Source organism: Cyprinus carpio, chromosome B7 (assembly GCF_018340385.1).
Source record: "Cyprinus carpio isolate SPL01 chromosome B7, ASM1834038v1, whole genome shotgun sequence".
Lineage (NCBI taxonomy): Eukaryota > Metazoa > Chordata > Actinopteri > Cypriniformes > Cyprinidae > Cyprinus > Cyprinus carpio.
The window spans coordinates 35636592-35654505 of NC_056603.1; the positions used below are offsets into that span (position 1 = coordinate 35636592).

Sequence of the window (17914 nt, forward strand, 5' to 3'; positions counted from 1 at the left end):
GCCATGATGGCGGCAAATAAATATCAAAGAACAGATCATTTATTTAAAACTTCAAAAAAGAGACGACAACGGAACAGCAGAAGATGGCATTCTTTCGATCTCCACAAGGACTTGTACCATGGCAGAACAACTTATAAAAATGCTAATGCTACATTTTATAATAAATGATAAAACACTTGTTCTTTGCTTTGTTTTATTTTGTAACATTAAAATATATTAAAGTGCAAAACACATACACAAAATTCAAATACATACGGAGGGAGGGGTACTAGCAGACCAATCACAGCGCTTGCGTAGATTTGATGCAATGTGACATTTTTGGAGAGGTGAACGTCAGGCTACGCTGCAGCCTGCACATACTACGCACAACCTATGGTTTTGACGCAGAAGTATAAATCAGCCTTTAGTCTCATGTCACACAAGCAGGAGCAGGTACGATTCAGATATCTTAATATTGAAAGCCATTTTAACATTAAATCTGTAAGCCATACTAGTATCTATTATCATGGTACTAGTACTGAATTTTTAGGTAATAGTATCTTTTCCATTAAGTACTAGTACTTATTCATTAGGTACTAGTGCTTATTATTTAGCTACTAGTGCTTATTATTTAGCTACTGATGCTTATTTGTTAGGTACTTGTGTTTATTGTTTAGGTACTGGTGTCTTTTGTAAAGTTACTGTCACGGTATGGTAAAGAAAAAACCCCATGTAAACAGGGGTCTGGGTCCAAATACAGGTTTATTTACTAAACAAAAACAGACTTAAGGCAAAACCAAACAGGTTCAAAACTGAATGACAGGATCGGGATACATATATGGCCACAAGAGCTTGCATTAACCAAACGCTTCAAACTAATAATTAATAAGCCAGACAGATTAGCGTGAGTGCGGTGTATAAATTGTCCATGACAATGGGGAACAGCTGAGGGTGTAATAAGTGACAGGTGTGTGGAGTTTGGGGAATGGAGTCTGGTGGTGAGAGGGAGAATCGCAGGGCCCGAACTCATGACAGTTACCAGTACATATTCATTAGATACTAGTTCTTATTTATTAGATACTAGTACTTATTCCAATAGTGACTAGTATGTAATTATACTCTTCTTGTTAAGAAAAAAAAATAGAACTAGTACTTATTTTTTAGTTACTAGTAACCTTTTAGTAACTTCTTGATATCCTGAACTTAATAGATACTAGTTCCTTTTAAATTTGCATTTCTGCCAAGTATGATAATTGTATGTTAAATATTAATGAGCCAGCAACATTTAGATGCTGAAAATATGTCAGTATTGTATGTTTTAGTGCCTGTAAAAACTTAAGTAAATGTACGTTTTACATAACCACATTTTACGTAAAATACATACAAATTATCATGAGATCACATTGGATTTCCAGGTACTTCACTTGTGTCAGTGATTGGCTGCCAAAGAGATCCCACATGTCAGTGTGATTTTAAGATTTTAAGGTAGATTTTAAGGTAGCCAGTAGTAGTCATTTGCTAGCTTGCGACACTCATTTTGTTACTCTATAGAACTTTTTTAATACTGCACATTGCTTTTTTGAGACTGCAATTGCTCCACATTGTGTTTAATAGGATAGACCTGACATTAAACAACTCCTGGCACATTTATCTCTCTTTAATACATGCATATTTTGAGTTTGTAATCTCAAAGACAGAAAACATACCTTGGGAATGGATCAGGAGGTATACTTGAGTCTCCTTCCCCCAGTACATCATTTTAATGATGCTTTGCTTTTAGTAGAGAATGAAGTACTAACGTCTGTCTCTGACCTCCACAGAATGGCCTCAATGCTTTGCATTTGGCAGCAAAGGAAGGACATGTGGACCTGGTCCAGGAGCTGCTGGACAGGGGGTCTTCAGTTGATTCTGCAACCAAGGTAGAGCTTCTTAAGAAAAATATATACTGTATGTGGTACTTGTGTTGGAAGTTACAACTCAAGTTTAAAAAATAAAAAATGGTGTAACATTATACTGTGCTTTAAAAGGTATGCTAGCAACTCTGTAGATCACTTTTCTGTTAAGCATTTGGAACTGCTTGAAATGTGAATGGTTTCTAGCTCTCCAGCACTGGCACTCTGTGAGGGATGTTTCTGGGAATTTTCTGGGAATGGCTTTGTGTAAATTAATGCTGATCAAAACCATGCACAGATTATCTTTTTTTCCTGACAGCTTAAAATAGTCTTAACAGCACTCCCCAACCTTTCAATCACCAACCCAACACCTGTTAATACACAAAATGAATAGCGGGGAAACATGCTATGCCAACATTGACATTTGAATATCAGTTCTTATATTAGGCTGTCAGGTCGCTTTGACATTCATGCTGTGCTACTGCTTAAATTCATGTTTATACAAAACAAGTATGTACAATAGAGATGTATTAAAACTTTGTCATTTTAAATATAGACATTTTGAGGATATGCTTTCCTTCTCTGACAGACTGCCATAGTACTTCAGTCAATATGACAAGAGCTGAAAGGCAGGACCACTAAGGCTCCTCCAGGCTACTAGACATGTACTCATGAAAAGCTCTGCTAGCTGTTTTGGGAGTTTTCTTTCAAATAAATGTCGCTGCATATGGTGGCCAAATACATTTTCACCCCACCACATATTCTTTACTATTTAAGAGGGGTAATCAATGGTCAAAGGAGCATTCATCTATTTATGTATGTACTATGTATGTATGTATTTATGTTTCAAAAATATTTACCCTTGAATTCAAATGTGGTTGGGTAGTTTACAGAAAATACAGTGGGCATATCTGGACACTAAATAAAGGGTTAATGTTAGCTCTTTAGTACAGTCTGTTTATCTGTTTTCCAAAGAATCTGTGGTAATTAAAATGATTTGGCTCCTATTGGTCTAAACTACAAAAAAGAGTAGAGCCCCTTATGATCAGTGACACTCTCTACACTGAATGGCCCATTCTATTTATGACATACCTCACATGATCATGCTACCTCTGACACAAAGTCCAAATGGATGTGGAACATTGGTATTGATACATCCTGGGTAGAGCCTCAAGCAGTTACGGCACACACCGTGCCACCTGGCCAATTCTATTCCATCACAGGAGACCTGATTCAAACCTGAAACAAACAGATGTGAAGACTAGATCTGTTGAAATGATTCCGTTTTTAATTTTTTTTAAATATATTTACATCATGTAAGATTGGATGCAGCCATTTTAAACATAAATGTGCAAGACATCTGCTGTCAGCCGCTTGCAATTATTTTAGCTTTGCAAAAACAGTTCATTATTTCTGCTTGATGTAATTGTAATCATAAGCACACTAATTTGTAACTGAGACAGTTTACTGCAATTTGTTAAGCCGGTTGTATGCCAGACTAATTCAATGGACAGAGAAGCATTCTATTATATGACTCTCTTGGAAGCTTTTAAACATTCAATAAGGCAAATCAAATAATAGAAAATATGTATTGTACGGTATCTCAGTTGATGTTTTTCTTGATTTCTGATAGATACACTATATAAAGAAATGGCAAAACGGCTGATCGTGCTGCACTAATTTTGTCCTAATTACTTTGCACACTCAATATTGCATTGTAAATTCAGAAGCTTGTCTAAAATAGTTTTTGTTCTATTATTTATTAGATTTTGTAACATGTTTTGAAGTTATTATCCATGCCTTTCTGAATAAGGTATTCGGCTTTGGGTGCAACCCTGATATCATTTGTGGCATGCAATTTAAAGAGAAATGTCTGAGTAAATGATGAATGTGTTTGTTTGCCTCACAGAAAGGAAATACAGCTCTCCACATCGCTTCACTAGCAGGACAAGGAGAGGTTGTAAAGATCCTGGTCAAGAGGGGAGCAGACATTAATGCACAATCTCAGGTAGGAACTAGCTTGACATTTATGCCAGCAAAAGGAAAAATAAATAAATACAATAAAAACCATTAAAATCTGTGCTCTTATAGAATGGATTCACTCCCCTGTACATGGCTTCTCAAGAAAACCATTTAGATGTGGTGCGCTATCTTTTGGAGAATGGTGGAAACCAGAGCACCGCAACAGAGGTAAAAAGTGCAAGTGCTTCTAAAATTGTATAGAATGGTGAAAAAAACAAAAACAAAAACCCCCCACAACTGATCCTAAAGATTTCTTTGCTTATGTCAAAATGCTGATTGCCTACATGCTGTAACAAATCCTAACCCCTTATCCTAAACTACACCATACGCTTATCCTTAAAGTATACCCAGATAGCATCCACATACTGTTGTGTCAGAATTATTGGCATTATGCAAGGTTAAGTGCATTATTTAAAATATTAGTTTTTCTCTTTTTGCAGGATGGCTTCACACCTTTAGCTATTGCACTGCAACAAGGCCATAATCAGGTGGTGTCCATCCTTTTAGAGAATGATACAAAGGGAAAAGTACGTCTGCCTGCCTTGCACATTGCAGCCCGAAAGGACGACACAAAATCTGCTGCCCTGCTGCTCCAAAATGACCACAATGCCGATGTACAGTCTAAGGTAAATATGGGCAAAACATAGAGCTGAGGGTAGTATGTTCAAGGATGGAAGGATATATAAGGAAATATGTATTGAAAAGGAAATTGAAATTTGGCTTCAAAATGAAAAAAAAAAAAAAAAGTTTATTGGTATGATGAATAATGTCATAATGAATAATAACAATGAGTGTGGCCTTGACGGGATTTACCAATCTCTGCATTAGTGTTGGGACCCAAGATTTGTTCTGGTAACGGTTCTTATACATCTTCATTATTTTTCACGTTTTAGCAGACTTGTGCTTGCAGTCTAAATTGAATATTATTTAAAATACAGACTGTGTACTGTGAAATAATACAAAGACAACTACATCTATCCACACATCTATCATTGTTCTCACTGGGTGCACGCTAGCACTGTAAATAAAAGTAAACCGTCTAAACTTTAAAAGTTTTAAACTGTTCAAAAGTATTTCCTCCGTTGACAGAACTGTAAGGATTCTGCTGCATACACATTTTTAGCAAATTTCCAGCTTCCCAGGGGACAGGGGCTCTGCTAAAAAAATCTTTTTTTGTCTTCTCTGACATGTGCAAAGACATTTGACTAATCTCTCAGCTGAAAAAAAAAAATAAAAATACACAAACTTTAAAGCTGCATGTTTCGATGCGAGTTGTGTTTGGTCCGTAATTTTGCATGCTTTGCATGTGACTACAATTGCTATTTGAATCAGACTAATGACCAGTGTTGGGTAAGTTACTCTAAAAAAGTAATTAATAACTAGTTACTAATTACATCTTCAATAGTGACATTAGATTACTGTACAAATTACTCTCTCCAAAAAGTATTGAAGTACTTATTACTAATTACTTTCTAAATCCTGTATCAACCTTGACAAGTAAATGATACAAGGATAGACATGAAACGGTTCTTTTAATTCTTTCAAATAAATAATAGATAACTACATAAATTATTCTGGTCACACTTTAGATGAGGGTCAAATTCTCACTATTAACTATGACTTTTGCCTCAATATACTCCTAATATCTGCTTATTAATGCTTAGTAAAGTAGTTGTAAAGTTTAATTATTGGATAAGAATTGGGTAGGATTAACGATTTAGAATAAGGTTTTGCTGAGTAAGACATGAATATGTGCTTTTTAAGTAATACTAAACAGCCAATATATGCTAATAACCAACTAGTTAATAGTGAGAATTGGACACTAAAGTGTTACCAATATGCTTATTAACTCGCCAAAGTATTTAAAGTGAGAAGGTTACATAAAAAGCATGCATTTTGGTTAGACATTAAATTTTGATGTTAAATTCACTATTGTATTGTATATAAATGTTCTACAGACTATACACAGTATTAAGTACATAAGAAGTAACTGTAATTAAATTACCGAAAAAAATAAGAGTAATCCCTTACTTAAGTTTTTCAAGGGAAAAGTAATTAAACTACAGTAACTAATTTCTTAGTAACTAGTTACACCCAACACTGCTAATGACTGAATTGGTAGTTATACATTCAGAACAGTTTTTTCATAATAACTGGTAGTTTAATTAAAAACTCTGATGTTAAAAAGTAGCAGTTTTTATATGTTTAGGTATATTGTTAGCACCAATTGAAACAAATCATCAGATTCATTTCATATCTTAAGATTCCCATCCCCACTCTGCATGTCGCTACTAACAGACCGTTACAGAATCAGCATCTTGTAAAACTGTCTTGTTTATGGTTATGTTTGTATGTGACTTGCAGTGGTTTCAGGATGTTTTTAGTGTCTTCCATTATTGTGCCAGATGAAATCTTTTGTCAGTGTTTGTCTCTCTGCGTTTCTCTGTTTCTCTCTCCAGTATAAATGTGCCTGCATCCTGTGTTTCCATCCCGACGCTATCCGGGTTTCACTGTTTTATCTACTTACCCATTACTTTATTTTATCAGTCATAAAAACATACACTTCTTAGTGTATACCATAACTGACTGTAAATATGCAGAAACAGCATGCACTTGCAAAATGAATGTGCACAGACACGCAGCCTACATTTGTGTGAAAGTGTGCATGCATGTCTGTTGTATGCTGTGTGTGTTTGAGACTGAATGTTTTCTCTCTTTGTTTTTTGGAAATGCTAATAGAGGTGTTTATTTTTCTTTTAAAAAAATGGCCAATGATTTATAAGTATTGTTTTAATTATAGTTCAAAGAAAACATGCAACATTCAGAATGTTTCTGATGATGAAAAATGTGCCAGTTTAATTTTAGTTTCAGTTTCAAACCAAAAAAGTTTAGTGATTAATTTAAAAAGAATGTTAGACATTTGTTGGCTTAAATGCCATGTGAAATGTAATTTTTTATGTATTACTATTATCAGCTTTTAATGCACATTTTTGGTCTAGTCTAATTTACTATATTTCATACAGATTCCTGTAAATATAGAACCTTAATTTAATTAAAGTTCAATCATAAGATGTGTGAATGTGAGATTTTGTCTATGTTTTGCTAGTATTCCTGTCTTTTGATAGCTATTGACATGCAGCATCACACAAAAGCAAATTCTTGAGACCAAGACCACCATAAAACCACAGTATTTACAAGAGTATGTATTACAAGGGTTAATTCATTTTGCAACTGAAAGCGATAATAGGAGTTATTACTGAAATAATGTGATTTGAGTGGTCGCATGACCTCATAGCGTTCGTCATCTCATGTTAGTATACCTTTAAGAATTGGTTTCTAGTGGCAGGCTGGGTAATAGATATGGTCCCTCAGAGAAAAATGAAGACCTCTTGCTTCTCTGGCACAATTTGCATGCTGCCGCTATCAACCCCAAATGTGTTTGAATGAAATATAACAAGCCTATTTCCTTCCCTGTTTTTGCTGCAACAGATGATGGTCAATAGGACAACTGAGGTAGAGATATTTATCTAGTTCCTTATTTTTTTGGCAAATAAAAACTATTGATTTATTGTATTCATTTTTGGTCCTCTTTTTGGCATATAGAATTGAGCTTTTCTGTTTGTTAACTCAGCATTTTTAGTTCTTTTGAACCTTTGCATGGCTGGTTAGTCTCATTCACAGCATCATCCAAACCCCTTTGCATATGTCACGTCAGAAATTTCAGTTTTATTTGTAAAATGTATTGAATGCGAATGTTATATGTTATAAATAGTGCCATGATTGCTGCTGATGTTTAATTTGAGCTATTATAATCAGAGATAGGCTGAAAAGTCAATGCAGACAGTGTCTATCTTAACATCTATAACACTCCTCATCATAAATTATTATTTCATTTACTTACAGTCAGTTTTAAGCTGCAAGGGCACTTTACTGTTAATGCAAGAGTACTGCATGCTCAGTTGAGTTGAAATTTTATACATATACATATACATAAAATATACATAATATATAAAATTATAATGATTATTATTATTATTATTCGCTTGCATTGTCTTAATGTTTTATTATCAGTGTTTTATTATCAATCTTTTTAGATACATTAGTTTCTTATAAATTAATAAAAAATATTCAGACAAGTGCACAACACTGTCTTATATTGGCTTTGCTTGCTGCCTTAACTGAAATATACACAAACCTAGGGAAGCCAGTCACGTGGCTTTAATGAAATGGACGTTTATTTCATTACTCTTACCTAAAGGTCAAATAGACCCCAGTGGCATGAATTTGCCTTTCAACAAAAATTGCTTGACTTCCAGCACGCATTAGCATTGCATTAAGCTCTTTAATAATATATTATATATAGGGATTAATCATTCTTTTTTCAACATCCATACATCCACCAGAAATAATGTTTGAGTGTTTGCAGGTGGCATATACATTTTTAAACTGTTGTTGTGTTAGTGTTATCGGTTATGATGTTTTGATATGATTATGAATATAATTGATATTATTATTATTATTGATGGAATTATTATTATGTGATACACAGCTGGATGTATGAATGCTAACAGCTCAATGCAATATCATACATGTTACAAAACTATGTTCAGAATGAAGGTTTTGTAGTTAGTGATCTATATAATTATGTACTTCGAAATTATCGGCTTTCTTTAACCTTTGCAGGCAATTTGCTGTTTGCAAAGTTTTTATTAGGTTTTAATGTAATTATCCACTGCACAGCATGCTGCATCGCATATTTGATTTTGCACCAGCTTTGAACGTGTTTCACACAGTCAATATATTCTTCACACTTTTGTAAATGATGTTTTCACATTAAATCGGACCGTGACTTTCAGAATGGGAAGGTAAGGCAAGAATTTCACATATTCAAACTCCTCTACAATCTTTACCTTCTTATAGTCCAGACATGATTTTATTACTGATATTATCTGCATACTGCACTTTTGTTTTTTGATACTTTTATGTTTTCTTTAGTCTTGTTATTTGATTATGTTTTTCCCCTTGTTTTCATTATACTAAAACTATGTCATCTGAAATGTTGTCTTTTGTTATGTTCTGTTAACAGCTTCTTGTTATTTTAAGTTGATTTATTTGCAATTTTAGTACATTTATTTGTTTGCATGCCTGTGTCTAGGAGTTTGACCAATCTTAAAGTTTATATGTGTATGTTTATGTGTTAGTTGTCAAAAATCAAGTTTAAGGTTTCTTTTCAGACTTCTTCAGATGGGACCAAAGGTGCCTTTGAGGCAACAATGAGCTCAATCTTTTCACAATTGTCCATTTTGTACTTTTATGTGACTGCTGCATGCTAATGTAGTCTATTGAAACAATATAAAGTCAGGGTTGGAGTTTTTGGCTGGAGTTGAAGATGCCACTCAATGCAGATCTGAAACCAGCTTTTTAATTGTAAGTTAACATGGTTGTATAGGCGAGGTTAGCTGTTTTCAGATCTGTGTTTATTGGCAGCTTGGCTCTAAAGCATTGTAGGAATGTTGTCTTATATCTCATGTTTTTTTTATTTTATTTTTTTCTTGTGCCCCATCCCCTTGTTGATTCTTTTTGTAGAGTGGATTCACACCCCTGCATATAGCTGCTCACTATGGAAACGTAAATGTTGCAACACTGCTCCTCAATCGAGGGGCTGCTGTGGACTTCACTGCAAGGGTGAGTGTTTACAGCTTTTACATACATGTACATGAGCTTGACTTCCTAAATTTATTTATTTTTTTTCTGATGAGAGTTGAGACCAAAGTTAACAAATATAAAACAACATAAAACTGATGAGAGTTGAGACCAAAGTTAACAACTATCTGACATTATATAGTTACGGAAATTATTATTAAAACGTATACAGATGATTCTCAGCTCAATTAATTTCTAAAGACAGCACATGTATTTTTTTTAAATATTTGTTTCTTTTGTCTGTACAGAATGGGATCACGCCACTACACGTAGCGTCTAAGAGGGGAAACACTAATATGGTTCATCTGCTGTTGGACAGAGGGGCTCAGATTGATGCCAAAACAAGGGTTAGTAACAATTTGTTAGCACTTTGGTTTTGTCCATACTTCATACACATAGCTGAGATGGCTACCATTTTACGAGTCTGATATAAGCTAGATGTCAGTTAGCAATGGAAAAAAGGTATGCTATGATTAGATTTAATTTATGAATTTATGTTTTTTAAAAGTTGCTCTTAAAAGTGTAATCTGCTTCATGTCAAACTACTTAATAAACAGTAAAAATTACTTACTGAAATTAAGAAACTCTCTCTCTACTTTGGCTGCTCCTGTCTGCACCACAGCAAAATTATTAGCACATTGTTTTGGCACATTTTACACAGGATGATCATTCTTAAATATGAAAATGAAAATAAATAACTAATATAAAATAAATTATTAAAATAAACCTTGCATTTGCTATCTGCTGTCTTGGGCCAAATGGAGGGAATGGATGACCAGTTCATAACAGGGCTAACACAGACAAACACATTCACACTCTGAATCGATAAGCAAATTAGTGTCACCAGTTCCCCTGACATTACATGTCCTCGACTTGTGCAGAAAACCAGAGCCCCTGAAGGAAACCCTTGCAAATACAGGTGAAAAACATGCAAAATCATCACGGAAAGGCCTACTGGAACCTTCAATAATTGAAAGTCTCAATCCAGATGATCTAATAAGCAGTCAGATGTATTTAAAGCCTTTGTTACATGCATTGTTATAATCCCATTTTAATTACATCATCCAGTTAAACTTTATAGGCTTTAATTTGCCAAAATATTAAAATGCTACAGATATAATGTATTTCTATATTCAAATACACATACATTTGTTTTTGCCTGAATTGTACACTTTATATTAGGGGAAACCACAATTCCTATGTGCAGTCACCAGTGATGATGAGTCACTGTAGCTGTGTGTATTTGTGTGTGTGTGTGTGTGTGTGTGGTCTGATTAAAGCCATGACTGGCTGTGTTCTTCTTCAGATTTTGACTGCAGTGTGGAGTCCAGCTGGTTGTGTTCTGTCCCTTTCTTCTGCAGTCTCCCTCCTGCAGTGTCTGATGTATCATCCTACACACACACACACACACACAGACACACACCCCCCTTTCACGCTCTGCTGTTACTGACTTCAGCAGTGCTTTTTATGTGCTATAAGCAATGATGAATACACTACTATAAAAGACACAGGAGAGAGACTATGGTTGAGAGTGTGGGGGTTGAGGAGAATGTACATGTAGATAACGTCACATTTGTGAGGTTTTTCGAGTTCCAAAGTGCTTTGTAATTAAATTACTGATGAGACCTTAAGGTGAGAATGTCTGTGTTGCAGGATGGCCTCACACCTTTACACTGCGCAGCAAGAAGTGGCCATGACACAGCAGTGGAGCTCTTATTGGAGAGAGGAGCCCCTATGCTGGCCAGAACCAAGGTAGCTATCGAAATGATGACTTTTATAATATAACATGCTATTGTTTTTGTGTAATAATAAATATAAATTCTGGATGTTAACTGTAATGTGTTGTTGAATGTAAAGGGTAAAGCTTTATGTTACTGTTTGAAATTACACCCTAATACCTAAATTACTAAGTAATGTCTGTTATAGCTTTGAAAATCTTTCCCTTCCCATAACATGACATTTTGTATAAACTGCAACATGTACAGTACAAAGACACACTCCAAAATCACCAAAACTGTCAACACTGTAAGCAGTGCAACATCTAATGATGCATAATGCATGCATGCATGCAAAAAAAAGTACTATTGTTTTGGAGGAGAGATTGCCTCAACCAGCTGATTTAAGAAAAAGTGAATTCAAGAATAGCATGATCATTTGCTTAAAATAATTAACACAAAGGGAATATTAAAGAAATAGCCGTTTAAAAAATCAACACAGTAACATAAATTAAATAAATGCAAATTTTGAAAGGCATATCAAAAATTGGATTATTAATATTATCTAATGATATGGTGTTGTGTTTCTGATAATATGTATTGTTAAACATGAAATACTTTGTGAAATTATTTTAATTTAATTTAATTTTTATTAATTTCAATTTAACTTTTTTCAATTAAATTCTAAATGCTGAAAAATCTTGTTAGTTACTTTGAGTAAGAGTTACTTAATAATGTCATGCATTACTTTACACTACGACTCACATACCAGTTTTCTTTTGTCTCTCCTAAAGTTTCAAAGTTTAAAAATGTTTTACATTACCAAACACATACAGACTCATTTGTGATGTGTCAATTATAACGTTTTCTCATACTTTCTTTTTTTAATTTACTCTTGTTGTGTCTAGAACGGTTTATCTCCACTCCACATGGCAGCGCAGGGTGACCATGTGGAGTGTGTCAAACACCTGCTGCAGCACAAGGCACCTGTTGATGATGTCACACTGGACTACCTGACAGCCCTCCATGTTGCCGCCCACTGTGGTCACTACAGAGTTACCAAACTTCTATTAGACAAGAGAGCCAACCCGAATGCTCGAGCATTGGTACATGCATTCTTCTTATTGTTGGTCCTGTTTCCTCTATAAAGTTTTTAATAATCTTACACTTTCTTGCTTGTTTGCTTCTTTTTAGAATGGTTTCACTCCTCTACACATTGCCTGTAAGAAAAACAGAGTCAAAGTGATGGAGCTCTTGATCAAGTATGGAGCATTCATTCAAGCTATCACTGAGGTATGAGCACAGAGACTACCACTCCCATACAAACAGCATGGAGGTATTTTGTCTCAGTTGATATAATAATATGTATTTACAAAGTTTCAGTTATTTATTCAGTTTAGTGATTTACCAGAATCTTCATTAAGCCTGCATAGAATCTGTGCAGAATTTCTCAGAAAGCCCTGCATTTCCCTTTCATAGGTTCACTCAGATTGCACAAGCGTCACTGGCATTTCTGACTTTGTGCACTGTGACAACTTTTGAGTTAAAAGTGCTTCGCTCTTGGCTCACTTTATTTTTAAGGATGAATGGAAGATCAGAATCTGTTTCTGAGGTGGCTTTCTTTTGCCTTTAAAGAACTTACTAAGGTGGTTTCATGTGCTTTGGACAGGCTAAAGCTGAACTGGCTAGATACTGACCAGCAGGGAGAGCAGTCCAAGTTGGATGAGTGCTTTCTGCTTGGTTGTAATTTGCATCCACATTCTAGATTTATCATAATGAGTCATCAAGATCTTCAAAGCAGCTGTTCAGATCGTATCACTAATCTGGCTACTTCTGACTTTACCACCATCATAGGTTTAGTGAAGCAAGGGTATATGAATATTTCAAAGGTTATTTCCTTTCTTAGGAAATTTATCACTGTCATTGGTCCTATCTTTGAAAACAAAACCTACCTTTCCATCGAATCCTTGTAGGACTACATCTTTCCTGATTAGCAAGTCCTACATGGCTGCTGGCCATGGCAGTACTACAGGCATGCTAAGAGGATGTCTTTACATTGCAGGTTTGTTACCCCACAAATAGTCAAACATCGCCGTTCTGCTGATCTATCTCTTCTACTCACAAATCATATGGTTTGCACAGTCAGTCTCTCCATTGCAGGTTTGTTTTGCGACAAAGAGGCATCTGTGGCTAAATCTCACAGAGATTAGAAAAAAAGAAGAAGAGCTTTTTGCTCAATGCCCCTGTCCAGTGTCTCTGTCTGTGCTTTTATCTGTCATCAAGAAAACAGCACTCAGCTATTTTCAAGCAGTTCATTCCTTTACACACTTGAGAGCTTGTAATGTCCAGGGCTGGACTGGTAATCGGGCATACTGGGCATTTTCCTATCCTAATGTGTGTGCGTGCCATGAGTGTAGAATACGTATACTTTTTAAGAAAAATGTAAATTCGTCCACTGCGATTTTTATTCAAGTGTTATTCATTAGGGTGACCAAACGTGCCATTTTCTCAGGACACGTCCTGGACAGGATTTCTATATTGCCTAAAATATCCACGTTTTGTCTTTGTTTGCGCTGCACAGACCAATTGTCCCAGTACCGTGAGAGCTCTAGAGAGCAGACGGCTTCTTGAATCACTCTCACGGTACTTCAGTGTGATACACCGATCGGTATCCTCAGTGCTGCTTCAAGTCGAACACTAATATGTACACGTATTTGCATCTCGTTGAATGTACTCTGTAGATCTCACCTTCTCACGCACCACAATTGGTCGATTACGTACAGTGTCTGCATGTTATTGGTCAAACGATCATTATCTTCATTAAGTATGAAAACAGGAAACCAAAGCCAAAACCTGGATATTATAGAAATATAGAAATCCTGGCCAGGACATCGTCACCCTAGTGTTCATAGAGGTTTCCATGGGCCAATGCGAATAAAGCTAGATTTAAATTTAAAAAGACACAATATTGTTGGACCTGACGTTTTATTCTTATCCAAAACAAGATGTGACATACATACACTACCAGTAAGAAAGATCCAATAGAAAGATCCAAAGATAAGCATTTATCTGAAATAAAAAGCTTTTGTAACATTATACATATAACATTCAGATAAATAAAATTATAATGTTACAAAAAATTATATTTCAGATAAATCTTTTATTTAGCAAGGATGCTTTAAATTGATAAAAAAAAAAAATAAATAAATTTATAATGTTACAAAAAATTATATTTCAGATAAATCTGAACTTTCTATTCATGAAAGAAACCTGAAAAAAATCCACTCAGCTGTATTTAACCTAATAATAGTAATAATAATAATAATAATAATAATAATAATAAATGTTTTTTGAGCAGCAAATAATACTGGAGTAATGATGCTAAAAATCTTACTGTTTAAAATTACTTTTGACTGGTATAGTGGAGTGGTCACACACACACACACACACACACACACACACACACACACACACACACACACACACACACATATATATATCGAAGTGGTGGTGGGCCGCCTGGACCAAAAAATGCCAGGGCTGATTTTTTTGTCCCAGTCCAGCCCTGGTAATGTCTGCAGGTTTGTTCTTGCAATTTGCAATTTGCTCCAGTGTCATAAAGAGTAGCAGAGGAGTTTTGATATGGTCTGCCCTCTCCCTCCAAAAGGCTGGGGTGTGTCCAGCAACCATGTATTGGGCATTGACCTGTCTGATAAGTCTTCCTGGTCTTTGATTCAAGAAAATCATCCCTGAACTGTTGGTAAGGAAAAGGAGTGTAGCCCACTGGCCCCTTAGGAGTTATGCCTCTTCCCATATGCCTGCGGTGTTGTATTTCCATCAAGCAGTGCCCGATCATTCATACTGGGCTCAAGACGTTGCAGGCTCTTTCGCTCCAGCACATTCTCAGGTGATCGTGTCACCTCATTTAGGCTCAGACAGACACTTGGCCATTCAGAGCCCTATGTCACAGGTTTCAGTGACAGAGCACCTGACACCTCTCTCTGTCCATCTGCCAGCATGGAGACTTCTGCCAAATGTGTCCTGATGGGTTTTTTAGAACAGTATGCCATCCTGTTTCTGCACGTTTGAATAGGAAATTGATTTATGACTTACTGGAAATTTGGACAAAATCACCATTTTATGACTGACCAAATGTTTCCATAGTGTCAGCTACTGACGCAGCTTCTTATCCCTTGCTCAGGGAACAAGGGTTACATACATAACTCAAAGTTACTAATAAATATATTATTTTAGCACATTCTGATCAATTCCATAATTTTTTCATGCACAGTCAGCATAGAAAAACATATATTCAGAACACAATAGATCTGTTTTGGGTCTATTCATTTTACTGATCAATACTGTATATCAATATAATCACAATACATTTACATTTAGTCATTTACCAGATGCTTTTATCCAAAGTGACTTACAAATGAGGACAATGGAAGCAATCAAAATCAACAAAAGAGCAGTATGCAAGTGCTATGACAAGTCTCAGTTAGCCTAACTCAGTACACAAAATAAGGTTGTTGTTTTTTTTAGCAAGCTAGTGTAAGAGGCCTTTTTTTTTTTTTTTTTTTTTTTTTTTTTTTGCTTTTTGTTAATTGTATAACAATACCAGTATGTACTTAATATTCATATGTGCATGTTGTGCTTAACTGGTAGAAGCACTTAGTAGATGATGTGTGTTGATGATTTATTTGATTTAGATAATTAGACTGATGTTGTTGTCATCTTTTCATCTATCTTTCTCTCTAGTCTGGTCTCACACCAATCCACGTGGCAGCCTTCATGGGTCACCTCAACATTGTTCTTTTACTACTGCAGAATGGAGCCTCCCCTGATGTTAGCAATATAGTGAGTGTCTTCCATCATGAAACCTTAAAAATGGTCAAACTGTTCTGCAGGCACAGCATGCCTTACACATAGAGCTTAATAAATCTATGCATAAATATACAGTATATTTAAGTAATATCCATGAGTACACTGAATAAACATGAATTTGGTGCAAAGCATTCTAGAAATGCCTTTTCATTTTAAACATATTTTTAATTCTGGCTTAAAGGTAAGATAATGAAGATGCCTAAGCCTACCTTTCGAAACCCACTTTGTGTTTTAATTATTTAAACCGTGGAGGTTAAGCTAAGAAAAAATCTCTGGTCTAGAGCATTAAATACACTCTCTGTATTCTAACGTGGAGAGACTGCTTTGCACATGGCTGCCCGTGCTGGACAGATGGAAGTTGTTCGCTGTCTTCTGAGGAATGGAGCCATGGTGGATGCAAGAGCAAGGGTAAGATAAAGGCCAGGTCCTTCTCAAAAAATTAGCATATTGTGAAAATAGCATATTGTGAAAAAGTAGAGAGAATAGGTATTCAAACTGTATTACAATGTCAAAAGTATTAATTTGAGAGAGAATAGGTATTCAAACTGTATTACAATGTCAAAAGTAGTGGGTAACTACTATAAGCTTTTAAGAGTCTGTGAGAGCAGGGTGGTCAGAGGCTAATAAAATGCACATACTTAGCCCATAAATAATACAATTTAATGACAACAGATGAGACATACACCAAACTGCTGAAATTAAACTTATAACTTTAACACAGTGTTTACTCAAAATGTGCCTATATGCACCTATGTACCAATATCACACTTCTCACCCATCAGGAGGATCAGACTCCGCTTCACATTGCATCTCGTCTGGGTAAGACAGAGATTGTCCAGCTCCTGCTACAACACATGGCTCATCCAGATGCAGCAACCATTAATGGTTACACACCCCTTCATATCGCTGCACGCGAGGGACATCTGGGAACAGCCTACGTTACTCGTTCAGTGCTGTGTCTGCTTGAGGCAATGGGCGGTTAACCTCTACCCATGATTGCTCACTGGGAGTCTTTAGCTACCAAGGTTAGTGATAGATTAGGTTAATAGCCAGAGAACCTTTTCACCTCACTGTTGAAAAAATCTATTTTAAAACCAGTATCATTGTGAATGAATCTAAAATATATTTAAGTTTTATAATTACATTATGTAGAATCTGCAAAAGGTATTGTCTACTGAAGAAGACAAACTGTATTAAATATCTAGTGGGTAATCCCTATGTAGCTTTTGGTCAGAGGCTAATAAAATGCAAGAAAATAATACAGTGTAATGACAAAAAAAAAAAAAAAGATTTTACATGTACCTGTAGTGATTTACACACAGCAAGTGAAAAAGAAAAAAAAAATACTGTATATTGATGTCAAAATCAATAGTCACCCTTACTTGACACACAGCAAGTGAAAAAGAAAAAAAAAATACTGTATATTGATGTCAAAATCAATAGTCACTGTTGGAAAGGTGTCAGATATGTAGATGTTGCAAGTTATTATTATTTTCAAGGATTATTAACTGTTATTAACTATAACTACAGATATAGTAAAAATACTGCGGTTATTGTTACTGCCACTGAGTTATTGTGGTATTAGTCCACATTAACTAGAAAGTACTATGTTCAGAAGGATTCACTGTCACTTCCTGCTGACAGTACCAAAAACTACATCTGAATCATATAGTAAAGAGTAAGCAGAACTGTTTGACAGCCAGAGCTATTGCTTCA

General features: G+C 35.4%; 1 protein-coding gene across 1 annotated transcript in view; it reads left to right on the plus strand.

The window, feature by feature from the left end:
* Positions 1–17914, plus strand: part of LOC109057566 (ankyrin-2-like) — an 81777-nt gene that overhangs the window by 26528 nt on the left and 37335 nt on the right. The window contains 12 exon segments of the mRNA XM_042728440.1: positions 1800–1898; positions 3781–3910; positions 3913–4061; positions 4334–4519; positions 9480–9578; positions 9845–9943; positions 11250–11348; positions 12220–12417; positions 12506–12604; positions 16073–16171; positions 16508–16606; positions 16981–17223. Coding sequence (XP_042584374.1) covers positions 1800–1898; positions 3781–3910; positions 3913–4061; positions 4334–4519; positions 9480–9578; positions 9845–9943; positions 11250–11348; positions 12220–12417; positions 12506–12604; positions 16073–16171; positions 16508–16606; positions 16981–17223 — 1599 coding nt within the window.